The sequence below is a fragment of the Lepidochelys kempii genome, chromosome 2 (genome assembly GCF_965140285.1).
Source record: "Lepidochelys kempii isolate rLepKem1 chromosome 2, rLepKem1.hap1, whole genome shotgun sequence".
Classification (NCBI taxonomy): Eukaryota; Metazoa; Chordata; order Testudines; family Cheloniidae; genus Lepidochelys; species Lepidochelys kempii.
Window position 1 is genome coordinate 16,176,086 of NC_136381.1, and position 12,562 is coordinate 16,188,647.

A 12,562-nucleotide genomic window follows, 5' to 3' on the forward strand; every position below is an offset into this window, starting at 1 on the left:
ACCAGGAGACCTGGCAGTTTAAGGTCTGTGTGATTCTCCATGGCAATCCTCCTTGCATCTAAACTTACAATTACGAACAGTGCTTTTGATCTTAAAACAAACAACAAAAGACAAAGGCTGAGATTTTTAAAGTCACCTAAGGATCTGGACAGCCAGTTCCCATTAAAATTAATGGGAACAAGGCACCCACGACCCCTCAACTGCTTTGAAAATCTCAGCCAAATTCTTCGCGCTGAGGAAAGAGATGATTTTTAGATGGAGGCAGTAGAGGCAGATAGCCCTTCCAAACAAGTACTGCAGATGACTGTACACATCATTTTGGCTGCAGTCACCAAGAATTGATGCTGTATATATTACTGCAACAGTTTGTGTATATCAACCATATATAATCACCGTGCACCTGAATAAACAAGCTGCATCTCATTAGATCCCTTGAGCATCTGTCAAGCTGCATGGCTAATGTGGTTACGCTGCTGACACCCACATGGCTCAGGTGCATGTTGCAACACAAGACCAGACCACCAAACGCCAAGTGCTTTCAACCACCCACAAAAGAGTCTCTAGTTGCATTCACTTCTTGAGCGTGTTATTTAAAGACCTTGATAACATAGATCTGAAGTACTGGAGCTATTACCTGTCCCCCACATGGCTGGCACAGGTCTGCTCTTGATTACTAGCCTCACGGGTCTTGGTCAATGGTTTTTAATTCTTGGACTCTCTCCCAGAAAAGGTCAGCTGGGGCCCTTCAATGGGTCTGTCCATGTCCCTTTTACGTAAGTACAGAAGAATGGCCATACTGGCTCAGACCAATAGCTCATCTAGCCCAGTATCTCACAGTGGTCAATGCCAGATGCTTCTGAGGGAATGATCAGGGCAATTACCAAGTAATCCATCCCTGTCATCCAATCCCAGCTTCTGACAGTCAGAGGTTAAGGGACACCACAGTATGGGGCTGCTTTCCTGACCATCTTGGCTAATAGCCATTGATGGACCTATCCTCCATGAACTTATCTAGTTCTTTTTTGAACCCAGTAATATTTTTGGCCTTTACAACATTCCTGTGTTAGGCTTCCTCCTTTGTTTTTCTCCATCTACTAAGACAAAAGTCTGCTGCTCTCTGTACCAGCTGGGAATTGATCACTTTTGCTCAAGCGAAAGTTCATGTCTTGTGGCAATCTCATAAGAACAGCCATACTGGGTCAGACCAAAATTCCATTTAGCCCAATATCCTGTCTTCTGACAGTGGCCAATGCCAGGTGCCCCAGAGGGAATGAACAGAACAGGTAATTATCAAATGATCCATCCCCAGTTGCCCATTCCCAGCTTCTGGCAAACAGAGGCTAGGGATGCCATTGATGGACCTATCCTCCATCCTCTCATTTCCTCCTATGCCAGCTTCCTGTGTGTTGGTGCAGCATGGCTCAGTTTGACTGGTTTTAAGTGTGTTGTACGGTGCTTTCTATTTTATAGAATGTAGACGTTTTGCGCTAGGAACCCCTTTAATAGTTTAAATAAATATATATCTACTTTCATGACATTTTTGGTTTTGTTGCATTTTTTTTAACTAGTTGCCCAAGTTCAACACTTAAAGATTCCAGATGCACAGGTATTTTGTACAACTGTATTAGAATCTCCTGTCTTTCATTAATCGATTTATATCTGTGACAGGTCACTTTGGCTCTCCTGGACTAACGATAACTGGCTTCACACGACAAAGACGAATGAAATCCTGCAAGGTAACGTGCCCAATGCCCATCAAGCCCTCCTCTCACTGAACATCAGTCTGTGCATTACAAGTAATGTTCAGAATCTTGTATTTTACTCCCACCATTTCAATCAATGTGTTTTTACAGAATTTTAAGGCTAGGAGGGACCCTTTTGATTATTTAATCTGACTTCCTGCATAACACAGGTCAGACAATTTCACCCAGTAATTCCTGCATCTAGCCCATGACTTCTATTTGAGCAAGAGCCTATCTGTTGGATTCAATGAGTTAAAAACCAATCACCGCAAACTGCATCAACCCACTCCAGATCTCACTAAGGCTGAAATACGAGAGATGTAGGGAAAAAAATTAAATAAAATGGAAGCAGCACTAATTTTGGAATCTCAGTATTATTTATAATATACTATACGGTGTACAGTTAAATACAACTTTTGGGCAGTGTGTAGTGTAGGGTAGTTTCTATTAGCACCTAAATATAATCATTTATCAACATATCTAGTCATTTATACTATGCTCATCATTATGGTATCTGAGTGCCTGAATGGGTTTAGATCATCACTGCCAAATAAAGACATCAAAAGACTATTCAACAATGCGCCTTCTCACCGAACCATAGTAGCATTCCAGGATTGCAGCCAGGTAAAGGGCTCTGGAGGATGAAACCGGTTCTCTGCTATCGGAGGTACTGCATATGGAATCCCAAAAAACTGACTAACATTTCTCCACTCAGAACCAACTCGGATTACTTGGGACCTGCCAAGCAAAACTCCATGGGATGGAATGTACACGGATGAAGTTAAATCAGGTGCAGAGATGGGTGCAAATGAATCTATTTGTAGAGGGGGGAAAAAGAAAAAATTGTTTTCCTTGGAAGCCTAAATCTCATTTTCAAAAGGGATTTTAGGCACTCAAGAGCCTAACTCTCTTTTGAGAATGAGATTTAGGCTCCTAAATCAGTTAAGAGTTGCTGAGGTTAGCAACACCTAAATACCTTTTAAAATCTAGGCCTCATGGATCCTGTCTTTTTAAACATTAATGGAACTTAGGCTTCTAAGTAATTTAGGTACGGATGAAAATTTTACTAAATTATTAGCGATTTACCCTCTTTCAAAGTCTTTTTGCAGACCAAACTTATTGCACCCCACTGTTGTGATACAATATCACAATGATGAAGATTTTTGGCTTCACCATGAAAGATATTTTGGGAGGTGTTCACATGCTTTTTTGGATGCAGAACAACCACCCCACCCAAACTGGGACCATCCCATACAAATCAGATGGGTGACAACTCTAGTGCTTTGCTTCTACCAGATACTTCACCATTCTCCCATCTATCGGAACAGCCCCCAAGCTTCTATAATGGAGCCTACTTCAATATGGTACTGCCTTGCACTTACCTCGCCTCCAATAGATGTAAGTCGCTGGCTCCTTGAGTAAAACTCGACAGCTGTGGCCTTGCAGGCCATGTGTGCATATATGTGTATCAGGGTAGAAAATGCATCGTATCGCTGATGGCTGGATTTCAAGAGTAATCACTGTGCAGGACTGGTTCTTTGAACAGGCTGTGGAGAAAGCAAGCAAGCAAGACAAGCAGATGCCATGTCTTTTGAAAATATCGAGGGTGACCATATTTCCCCAAAGGAAAATGGGACACCACCTGGCGCTAGTCTGAGCCCTTCCCCCCACAACACGGGGCTGGCCCGAGCTACTCACCCAAGCCCTGCCTGCCCCCCGTGTGAGGCTGGGGCTGACTCGAGCTCCATTGGCCCACCCCCATGAGACTGGGGAGGCCCGAACCCTGGCATCGCTGCTTGCCCTCCACACATTCTCCACACCCCGTTTTTTGGCAAAAGTGGGCATTTGTCTCATTTTGCCAACTGATCCAGTCAGTCAAAGCAAATGGGACGAATGTCCATTTTTGCCCGATGGTTGAGCTTAAAAAAGGGACTGTCCCGGCCAAAAATGGGACGTATGGTCACCCTAAAAATATCAAACCTCCCAAACAATTTAAGAGGAGATTTTTCAAAGGCACAGAGGAAAATGAAGCTCCTAACTCCCCCTGACTTCCAGATGGAGCTGAGCCACTGCCAGACATCTTTTGCCTTTGGAAATCACTCTTTCCAATGGTTAAAAGTATTTAAAAAAATAAAATGGAAAAGCCCAGTAGTGCACTGCAGCTCGGAGGTATAATTCGCAGCTCCAGTTGACAGATACGCACTAGTTCTGATCGAGCTAACACAGTAAAATGAGTGTAGCTGTGGAAGCATGGCTCGAACCAGGAACCTAAGTATGTACCTAAGAACTCAAATGGGCCTGTATGCGGGTGGCTACCCCAAGCCACCGCCCATACTGCTGCAGCCACGCTGCTATTTTTAGCACACTATCTCAATCAGAGCTAGCGACTGTACATCTACCCAAGCTGGGAATTACAGCTCCAGCTGCACAATAGGAGGGATGACACTGCAGAGAGAGAGAGCCTTCTGCAGCAAATGGAAGCTTTTACTCAAACTCAGAGCTTCCTCTTCTCATATTAGCCCCTCTCCCAGGGCTTGTTGGGAATAAAGGTTTATTGAGCATAGGAAGTTAGAGAGAGAAGACTTTGATATACTGTTTAGTAGGCCTTCCCATTGGGGAGATTTGTCCCTGATATTCAGGCCCAGCTTAAACATACCTTTGCTAAATTTCAACCCATTACTCCTAACTATACCTCCCCCCGCCCCCTTGTGCCATCCTAAACAGTTCCTGGAGCCTTCAAAAAGTTGAAAGTAGTGATCACATCTAGTCTCTTAGTCAGTTTTTAGCCTAGCTACACATAGTTATCTTTTAATTGTTACTTATAAATTAATCCCATCAGCTCCTCAAACAGTTTTTGTTGCTGTTCGTCAAATTGCCTGGTGGCTAGTAGATGCTAGAAGGTCTCTGAACACATGAGGTGTCAAAGTTATCCAAAAGCAGCTGAAAAGTATGCCACTTCACCAAATGACTCTCTGTTAGGCCTTTCATTAGGTAAATTATGTCAGGTCCCTCTTCCCAATTCAAGTAATGCTAGGGTAGTGTTATTAAAAAAAAAAATTGGTTGTTCTCAACAACATGCTTCATTGTCATAAGCCAGTACATCATGTTCTATAAAGCCAAAGAAAACAGCCATCTTCAATATAAGAAAATCAGTTCCTCACCTGACAGACAAAAATCTCTAGCAGTGGAGAAGTCATCAGAAATCTCTCTGCTGACTTGTGCAATGTCAAAGTTTAAGATGGACGGATCAGTAAGTACTGAGGAGGCATCCAAGAGCAGCCAGGAGTCCAAAGGCACTATGAGACAAAGCATAGGAAAACAAACAGAATAAGCAGACCAGCACAAACTTCAGAGGGAATAGCTAGTCAAGGAGGAAAAGCGGTGTGGTGCATCAGCAGGCCTTGATTTACCTTTGGGCTGACTGAGAAGATCTTGGGTAAACTTTTCAAAAGCAAACTTAAGTGACTGAGGAGACCAAGTTCCATTTCCAAACTACGCACCAAAAGATACAGATAAGTGCCTGGTGGGATTTTCAAAAGCACCTAAGCAGGAAAGGCATCTAACTGCCATTGAAAGTGATGAGAGTTAAGCATACAACTAACTTAAGAGCTTTTGTAAACCCCTCTGGGTGTCTGTCTGCATCGTTAGGCACTTTCACACCTTCAGTCACTTCTAAATATGGGACTTGCGTTCTTAAGTCACTTAGATGCTTTTGAAAGTTTTACCCCTTGACGTATCTTAAATTTATTTATATACAGCATCTGCTCTAACTCTCACTGAAGAGAATGGGAGATTTTCATGGATTCATAGATTTTAAGGTCAGAGGAACTGGTCTGATCCTCTAGCCTGACCTTCCATGTAACGCAAGCCATAGAATTTCAGGCAGGGATTCCTGCATCAGGCCCACAACTAAATATGGACTTAGGATCTAACTCTTAGGCACCTGTTTTGGTTTTTTTTAATTTGGCCCTAGTGTTTTCCACAGCAGTTTTCAAAGGAAAACACCCCATATATTCAGAATTTTTTTTCATATACAAATGGAGAAAACAACATATTGGGTCCTTTAGAAAATGACATGCAGAAGTAGAAAAATTATGAGCCAGGATGGGTCTTTAATTACTTCGGTTTCTTTCACCAGTTCAGCAGGTTATAAAGCAGAGGGGCCTGCAAGCCTGGGACTACCCTCTCCATATAACTGTAGGGTGGAGGACCGCTGTTCCAGCTGCTGTGTTATGACTGCTGTTTGAGTTCACCTACCACACAAGATGCAATTTTATAGCTGTGTATGTTTAATAACGATTGGATTTAGCCTGTTTCAAGACAGCCGGTCTGTAAAGATGGCCAGTGTTCTCCTCCCGACTCCCATCACTGGAAGAGAGCCTTTTCTAAGTTGGTCAGCAGGTTCCTCCATTATCCGAAGCACCTTATCGCTGAAAGTTTTGGTGGTTCACATAAACAGGGCTGTGACATATTCTTCACCCTAGCAGTGAAACACCTTGGTAGTTCATGAGAAAAAGGAAGTGAAACTGACAGATTGGTCTTGTTCCACTGTTCACAGTGTAATAGAAGAATTTATCTAAGATGGTATGAGTAACAGGAGAAATATCGCAGCTCAGAGTTTCACCTTGACGCTGCCCTTTGAACTATGTAAGCAACCCAAGAGGGGAAGGTGCAGTTTGTGAATTCAGAATAATATGTGATTTATCACACTGGATTATTAAACCAAAATATATTTTGTTAAAAGTCCCTTGTTAGTAAGGACAAATCCTGTGCTCAGTGTGAAGCCCACGTGGTCAGGCTGTCCTATGGGGGTCCCGTGGGAAGATCAGACCAAATGAATTGCACCCCACACTTTAAAGAGCTGCTGCAAAGCTATGCCATGGCTGTCATTTCAGCCTGGAAGCTGCAGACGCTTCGGTAGCTCCTCCGCTTCCACTCTTTGGGGAGCAATGTCAAGTGGAGTCATGCAGTGATCAATCCACCTACCTACCCACCCCCCTCCCTCAGCCTGTTTGCATCTGAGCGGCACATCCCTGGCCAACTGTGAACGGGGAGTGCAGGAAGAGCTGCGAGCCGTATACACAACCTCCACTAATCTTCCTCCCACACACTTTGGAACCATGCTGCTTCTCTTACACGTCAGGGCACCTGTGTCCATGACGATGGAGGCGGATTGTCCCTAATTAACTAAAAATAATTAGTCAGTGAATTTGGTAGTGTAGTGATATTTAAGAAGGAACAGAGAATTATTGCAAGTTACAAATGAGCATAGCCATCACTAGAAATACAATCAGTGGGATTGTGAACTTGTCCCTGCATTGCATACCAGGTACACTATATTTTGGTTTTCAACTTCGCTCAAAACACCGAGTATTGGCCATAACAAGAGGCAAAATGCTCAGGGGCCCAATGATATGAATCATAAGGCAAATCTTATTTGTTAAGATTTGTAAGACTTCACCTTTGAAAGCCAGAAGGGACCATTATGGTCTGACCCTTGTAAGACACAGACCAAAGAATTTCCCCCAGCAGTTCCTACATCTAGCCCAATACTCTGTGGGTGAACTAGAGCATATCTTTTTGAAAAATATTCAGTCTTTATTTAAAATCTCCAAATGATGCAGAATTTACCATTTCCCTTGATAATCTGTTCCAATAGTTATTTGCCTACACTGTTAGAAATCCATGTCTTATTTTTTGCTAGGTTAAATTTTGGTGACTTCTTTTTCCAATTCCCACTTACATAATTTTTCAAAAATTCTGTTTTTATTATTATTGTTGTTGTTAGAACAAAAAAAGCTTTTTCGCAATGTGTCTTAAGCTACAGATTGTTACGTAATCATTATGCTTCAACTTTGCAGAGCCCAGAGTACCAATAATCTAGTTCTGACAGCACGGAACTGGTGATCTGTCTAGCTTCAGACACAAAGCTTCAAATTACTAATTATGTAATAAAAAAAGAGAGCTTTGTCTGGATTCCATTGCAAGTCAACATGTCTGGTGTGCATTGCTGAGGTTGGAAGCTATTTTCACTAGGATAATTATATTTCCATAACATCCACTGTGTGACTTCAGGCAAATCATATATCCTTTGTGCCTCAGTTTATCCATTTACAAAATATGCAAAATAGTTCTTAGTAGGCCAAATTCTGTTCTCACAGGAGTAAATCCAGAGCAATTCTAGTAAAGTGAATGGAGTTACTCTGGATTCATACCAGTGTCGAATTTTGCCCAGTATAGCTACCTCACAGCAGCTGTGCAAGATTTATTCCTAGGGTATGTCTACACAGCAACAAAAAACCCCGCAGCTGACCCATGCCAGCTGACTCAGGTTCATGGGGTTGGGGTGGCAGGGCTATTTCACTGTGGTGTAGACTTTCAGGCTCGGGCTGGAGCCCAAGCTCCGGGACCCTCTCACTTCGCAGGGTCCTAGAGCCAGGGCTCCAGCCCAAGCCCAGACATCTACACAACAATGAAACAGCCCTGCCGCCCAAACCCTGTCATTCCACGTCGGCTGGCATTGGCCTGCCGTGGAGGTCTAGTTGCTGTGCAGACATACCCCAAGGGAAACAAGGAATACAAATGGCTTATTTAACTTGATTAGAAGTTAATGGGTAATTGATTTTATCCACCTGTGTGATATACGTGTATCTGCACACGTGGTCGTGTGTGAAAGGGAGTGATCCAAACATTTCATTTCAGTTTAAAATACTGAGAATTCAGCAGCTGCTTTGCAACCCATATTAGGAGCAGTGCAAAGATCATATAAGCACAATGCAAACATACAAGGAGCACATATGGTGTATGAAGAATGTCCTTTTCTAGGCACAATCCTTGTTTGTTCTTTGCCTTAATCCTCAAAGAATTGACCCTGGCATCATTCATGTATGGTCCTTTCCATTTTACCACTATGGGAATGTTTTCCATTTCTCAAATAATATCTGTCAAAATTACTTTCAGCTTTGTCTTCTCGCTGTCTCCCTGCCACTGAGTTCAAGTACAGATACATGCAAAATCATGACCATTTGGGTGACGAACATAGCGTGAACTCTGGGACGAACCCATTTAATTGCTGTCCTGTTGATCACATTGCTGTAGACTGGGGGGAAAGAAGGGGAGTACTAATCGGCCAACTGGTAGCTAACTACCTGTGTCCCCGGTTCATTCCCACTCACTCTCCAATATGACCCAAAGAAAAGCCTTCCCAAGTCTGATCTAAGCTTGTCTCATGTGGAAATTGCTTTTTCAATATATTACAAGGCACACAGGTCAACAGAAGTGCTGCATTGTTGAATGTACATAGATGCTGAATGCACCTGATGGGAGAAGTTACTGTTTTATGTATAGGCTAGATGCCACTCTTCCTAACCCCATTCTAGCAATTGCTTGCATTGCATAATTATAGTGGTCTGAATCCATCCAGCTCTGTAACTTTTATAGAAAAAATTACAGATGTCACATACATCTATACAGAGGACTTCTGTCTTCCAGATGTTTTATGGTTTGGGTATGCAAGCTTTAGGGTCGGATTTTCAAAAGCACTCAGTACTGTTCTCTATCTGCTCCCAGCGAAGTCAATCATGGACTCCACTGACTTCAGTGGAGCAGAGATAGGCCAGAGCTTTGGACAATCCCACCCCTGATGTCTGGAAGTAGAGGCACACACACACTGTAATGAATAGGGTTCCGTTCAGAGAAAAATGCATGATGTGCTTAGAGATGGGCATAAACCAAATCCCCAAATCTGACATGCCTAATTTATGTTAGAAAGACAAATTCTGAATTTCACAAATGACCCTTATATTTAAACTGGGCTAAACTGAACACCTGGATGTAAGCAATCCCAACCTTTTGGGGTGTTTTAAATTCACATCTAGAACTGAATTTTCCAAGTGACCTCTATGATTACATAGTAACGGATCAAGCTGAAATCCCAAATCCAAACCCCCCTGAATTTTGGGGTGTTCTGAATCTCTATCTGAATTCTGCAACAGGACCCTGTCTCTTATAGTTGTTCTTTCCCACTAAAAGTTGGCTGGTTCATTTTAAAACATAGTGGAGGGAGATTTCAAAGCTTAAGGACTTTAATGTAAACATCACTTGGGGTACACAAGATTACTGCAAGTTACTCCCTTCTAAGCACAGTCCCAGACCAGAGGGACTGGATATTTTCTGTACAACATGATTTTAGGGTATCTGCACTTCAAATACTATGATGTTAAATTACACCACATCCTATTTAAGCACCAACATAACAATTACACAACCATCAATATCTGAGTTACTCAGACTAGACAAATTAATTGCAGATTTGCTACTATCACTATTGATACAGAGCAGCACTGGCTAAGGTTCTTTAAGATGATTATAATGAATGAAAGTGTCAGCTGTCTTTACTAGTGATGGACAAATCTCAAAAAATGCAGAGGTTTGATGCCATAACACTTCAAATGCTTTTCCAAAGCATCTTCCTCCTGACACTGCAACACGGAATTGAGAAATCTCATGAAAATAAGTCATCTTGCGAGATTTCTGGCTGGGAAGATCATGGGAACAGCTTTTCCCATAGCATTACAGGGTCTCTACACCAAGGGGCAGAGCCAGGAAGAAGAGCAAAGATGCATGATAATGAAAAAGTCATCCAACCTTTTTGAACTTCAGAGTCAGTTTGGTCTGCATTTTAGAAGGTGGCTAAGGCTGATTCACCACTACCACCACTCAGAACCAATTCATTCATCTCTAACTTTATGACTAGAAAATACAGATTTAAAGGGGTCCAGAATTTTATCTACCTCAATGGTAGGAAACACTCATTGAAAACTCAACACAGTTGGTGTATAGCATACGGTATATGCCTTCAGGCCTAATAGTGATGCCTCTCAGAAAATGCCTTTATTCTACTGCTCTCCAAAACCAGCTCACTGGAGATCATCAATGCAGCGTGAATTCACTTCCCTTTTAAAAATAGGTTTTGTTCACATTTTTGCCAACCTACTTGGCTATAAATGAATCGGAATAAACCATTTTCTTAAACCTACCATATAATAACTATAATCACTTTAACCTACACACAAAGATGGTTATTTATTGAGACACAGTAATGATGTTGCGCAGATGTGAAATGGAAGCAAGTGTCCTTTCAGTGGTGCCAGTTATAGTAAGTGGTGTAGGACAATAACAGAAGTGCACCAGATGTTTATCCAGTTTTTAAAAAGGGTAAACTCCAACTCTTCAAACTATGACAAGGAAAGTGCCAAATACATTGAAGGAGAATGTTGAGAAAGGGAAGGTTCTTACTTATCTAGACCTCTGATATACCCACAGCATTTGGAAGAAGACATCAGACCAATTCAATAACTTCCAGGCACGTTCCTGCAACTGTTGCTTGTGTAAATAATCCTTAATCACACAACTAGTCAGTGGGATAACACATGTGAACAAGGATCACTCCTATGAGTAAGATTGAAGGATTGGGCCTATATTAACATGGCAAAGTGTCTCAGGGTCACCCAGTTTAACACCTGCAAGTATAAGACAGACTTTGACCATAATGGTCGTGAACGATCTTTGTACAGCGTGCCTAGGTTTGCACTATTGCCCATTTCTGACTTGGTGGCAGAATGCCACATAGTGTGAAGCTATGAAGCAAGGCGGCGCCTCCCACTGGTCATCCTGGGAATTAGCTCTCTAGCCTCCAGAGCACCCTCTGCAGGCTGGTGTCACGCTTGTCTCAGGCCCCCCGTGTCCCTCCCAGACCCCAGTGCCCCTTTATATTGGATGCTGCCCCCTGGCACTACACCATCTCTCTGGATCTCCCCTCCCCAGGGAACCCCCAACCCTCTATCCCCACCTCCCCTCAGTCTATGGGTACTGCCAGTCACCATCTAGCCCCCGCTCCCTGGGGCAGACTGCAGTGTACAAGCCATTCATCATTGGCAAAGTGAGGGGTTGGATCTGCTGCCTTTGCCTACCCTCTGGGCTGCAGCCTCTGCAACCCCAGTACCTGGCTTGCCCTTGCACAGGGTCTGCAGCCTGGGGAGTTGCCAGGCACGAGCTCCCCAGTCCTGCTCTGTTGCCTGCACCCTCAGCTCCCAGGCAGCTAGGTCCTTCTCCCTCTGAAGCTGGAGGGAGAGTCCTGACCCAGCTCCTCCCTGAGCCCTTATAACAGGGCCAGGTGTGGCCTGATTGGGGCATGGCTCAGCTGTGGCTGCTTCCCCCAATCCAGCCCTCTCCTAGGGCTGGCTTTAAGCCTTTCAGGGCGGAGCGGGTGACCACCCCGCTGCAGGCTGCCTCAGCAGTCCCTTTCCTTTCTCTGGACCTGGTAGTCAAGTGAGATGCCCTTTCTCAGCAGTGCAGCCCCAGTTACATCAATGGGGTGGCTTACAAGGATAAGGACTATACAGTTTCCCAGGATCAGGCCCTTTAATTTGGGGCTAATTCACAAAGTAGACGATTCATCCCACAGCAAAGGGTCAGCACAAAGCCTAGGCACCACTTTCATCTCTGTGGGCTTCAGCAAGATATAAGGGTGCTTGCTCATGTTGGCCCTCTGCAGAAGAGCAAATTTCACCTGCTGAGAATGAGAGAGAGAGATAGGAGAGGGGGAGAAAGAAGGAAATTGGTCCCTCCGTTCCCCTTGGCTTTCAGCTCTCCTGTGACCTCGCTCAGGCTGTCTCCAGCATAACATACTGCTCCCTTTCCTGGTTGGATGCTGTGGTGCATCCACATTTTTTAAACATTTGTACTGAGGTTGGAGGCGCCATGCTGATAAATGTATTCTCATGGGGCCAGTTGGACCTTACAGCCATTGTTCAGTTCTT

The 12,562-nt window shown here is 43.5% G+C and overlaps 1 protein-coding gene across 1 annotated transcript in view; it reads right to left on the bottom strand.

Annotated features, from left to right (window-relative positions):
• Positions 1-12,562, bottom strand: part of TG (thyroglobulin) — a 204,126-nt gene that overhangs the window by 100,411 nt on the left and 91,153 nt on the right. Inside the window, exons 36-38 of the mRNA XM_073335054.2 lie at positions 4,904-5,038; positions 3,125-3,289; positions 2,334-2,556 (exon numbers count right to left, since the gene is read on the bottom strand). Of these exons, the coding sequence (XP_073191155.2) occupies positions 2,334-2,556; positions 3,125-3,289; positions 4,904-5,038 (523 nt within the window). The remainder of the gene's footprint in view (positions 1-2,333; positions 2,557-3,124; positions 3,290-4,903; positions 5,039-12,562) is intronic.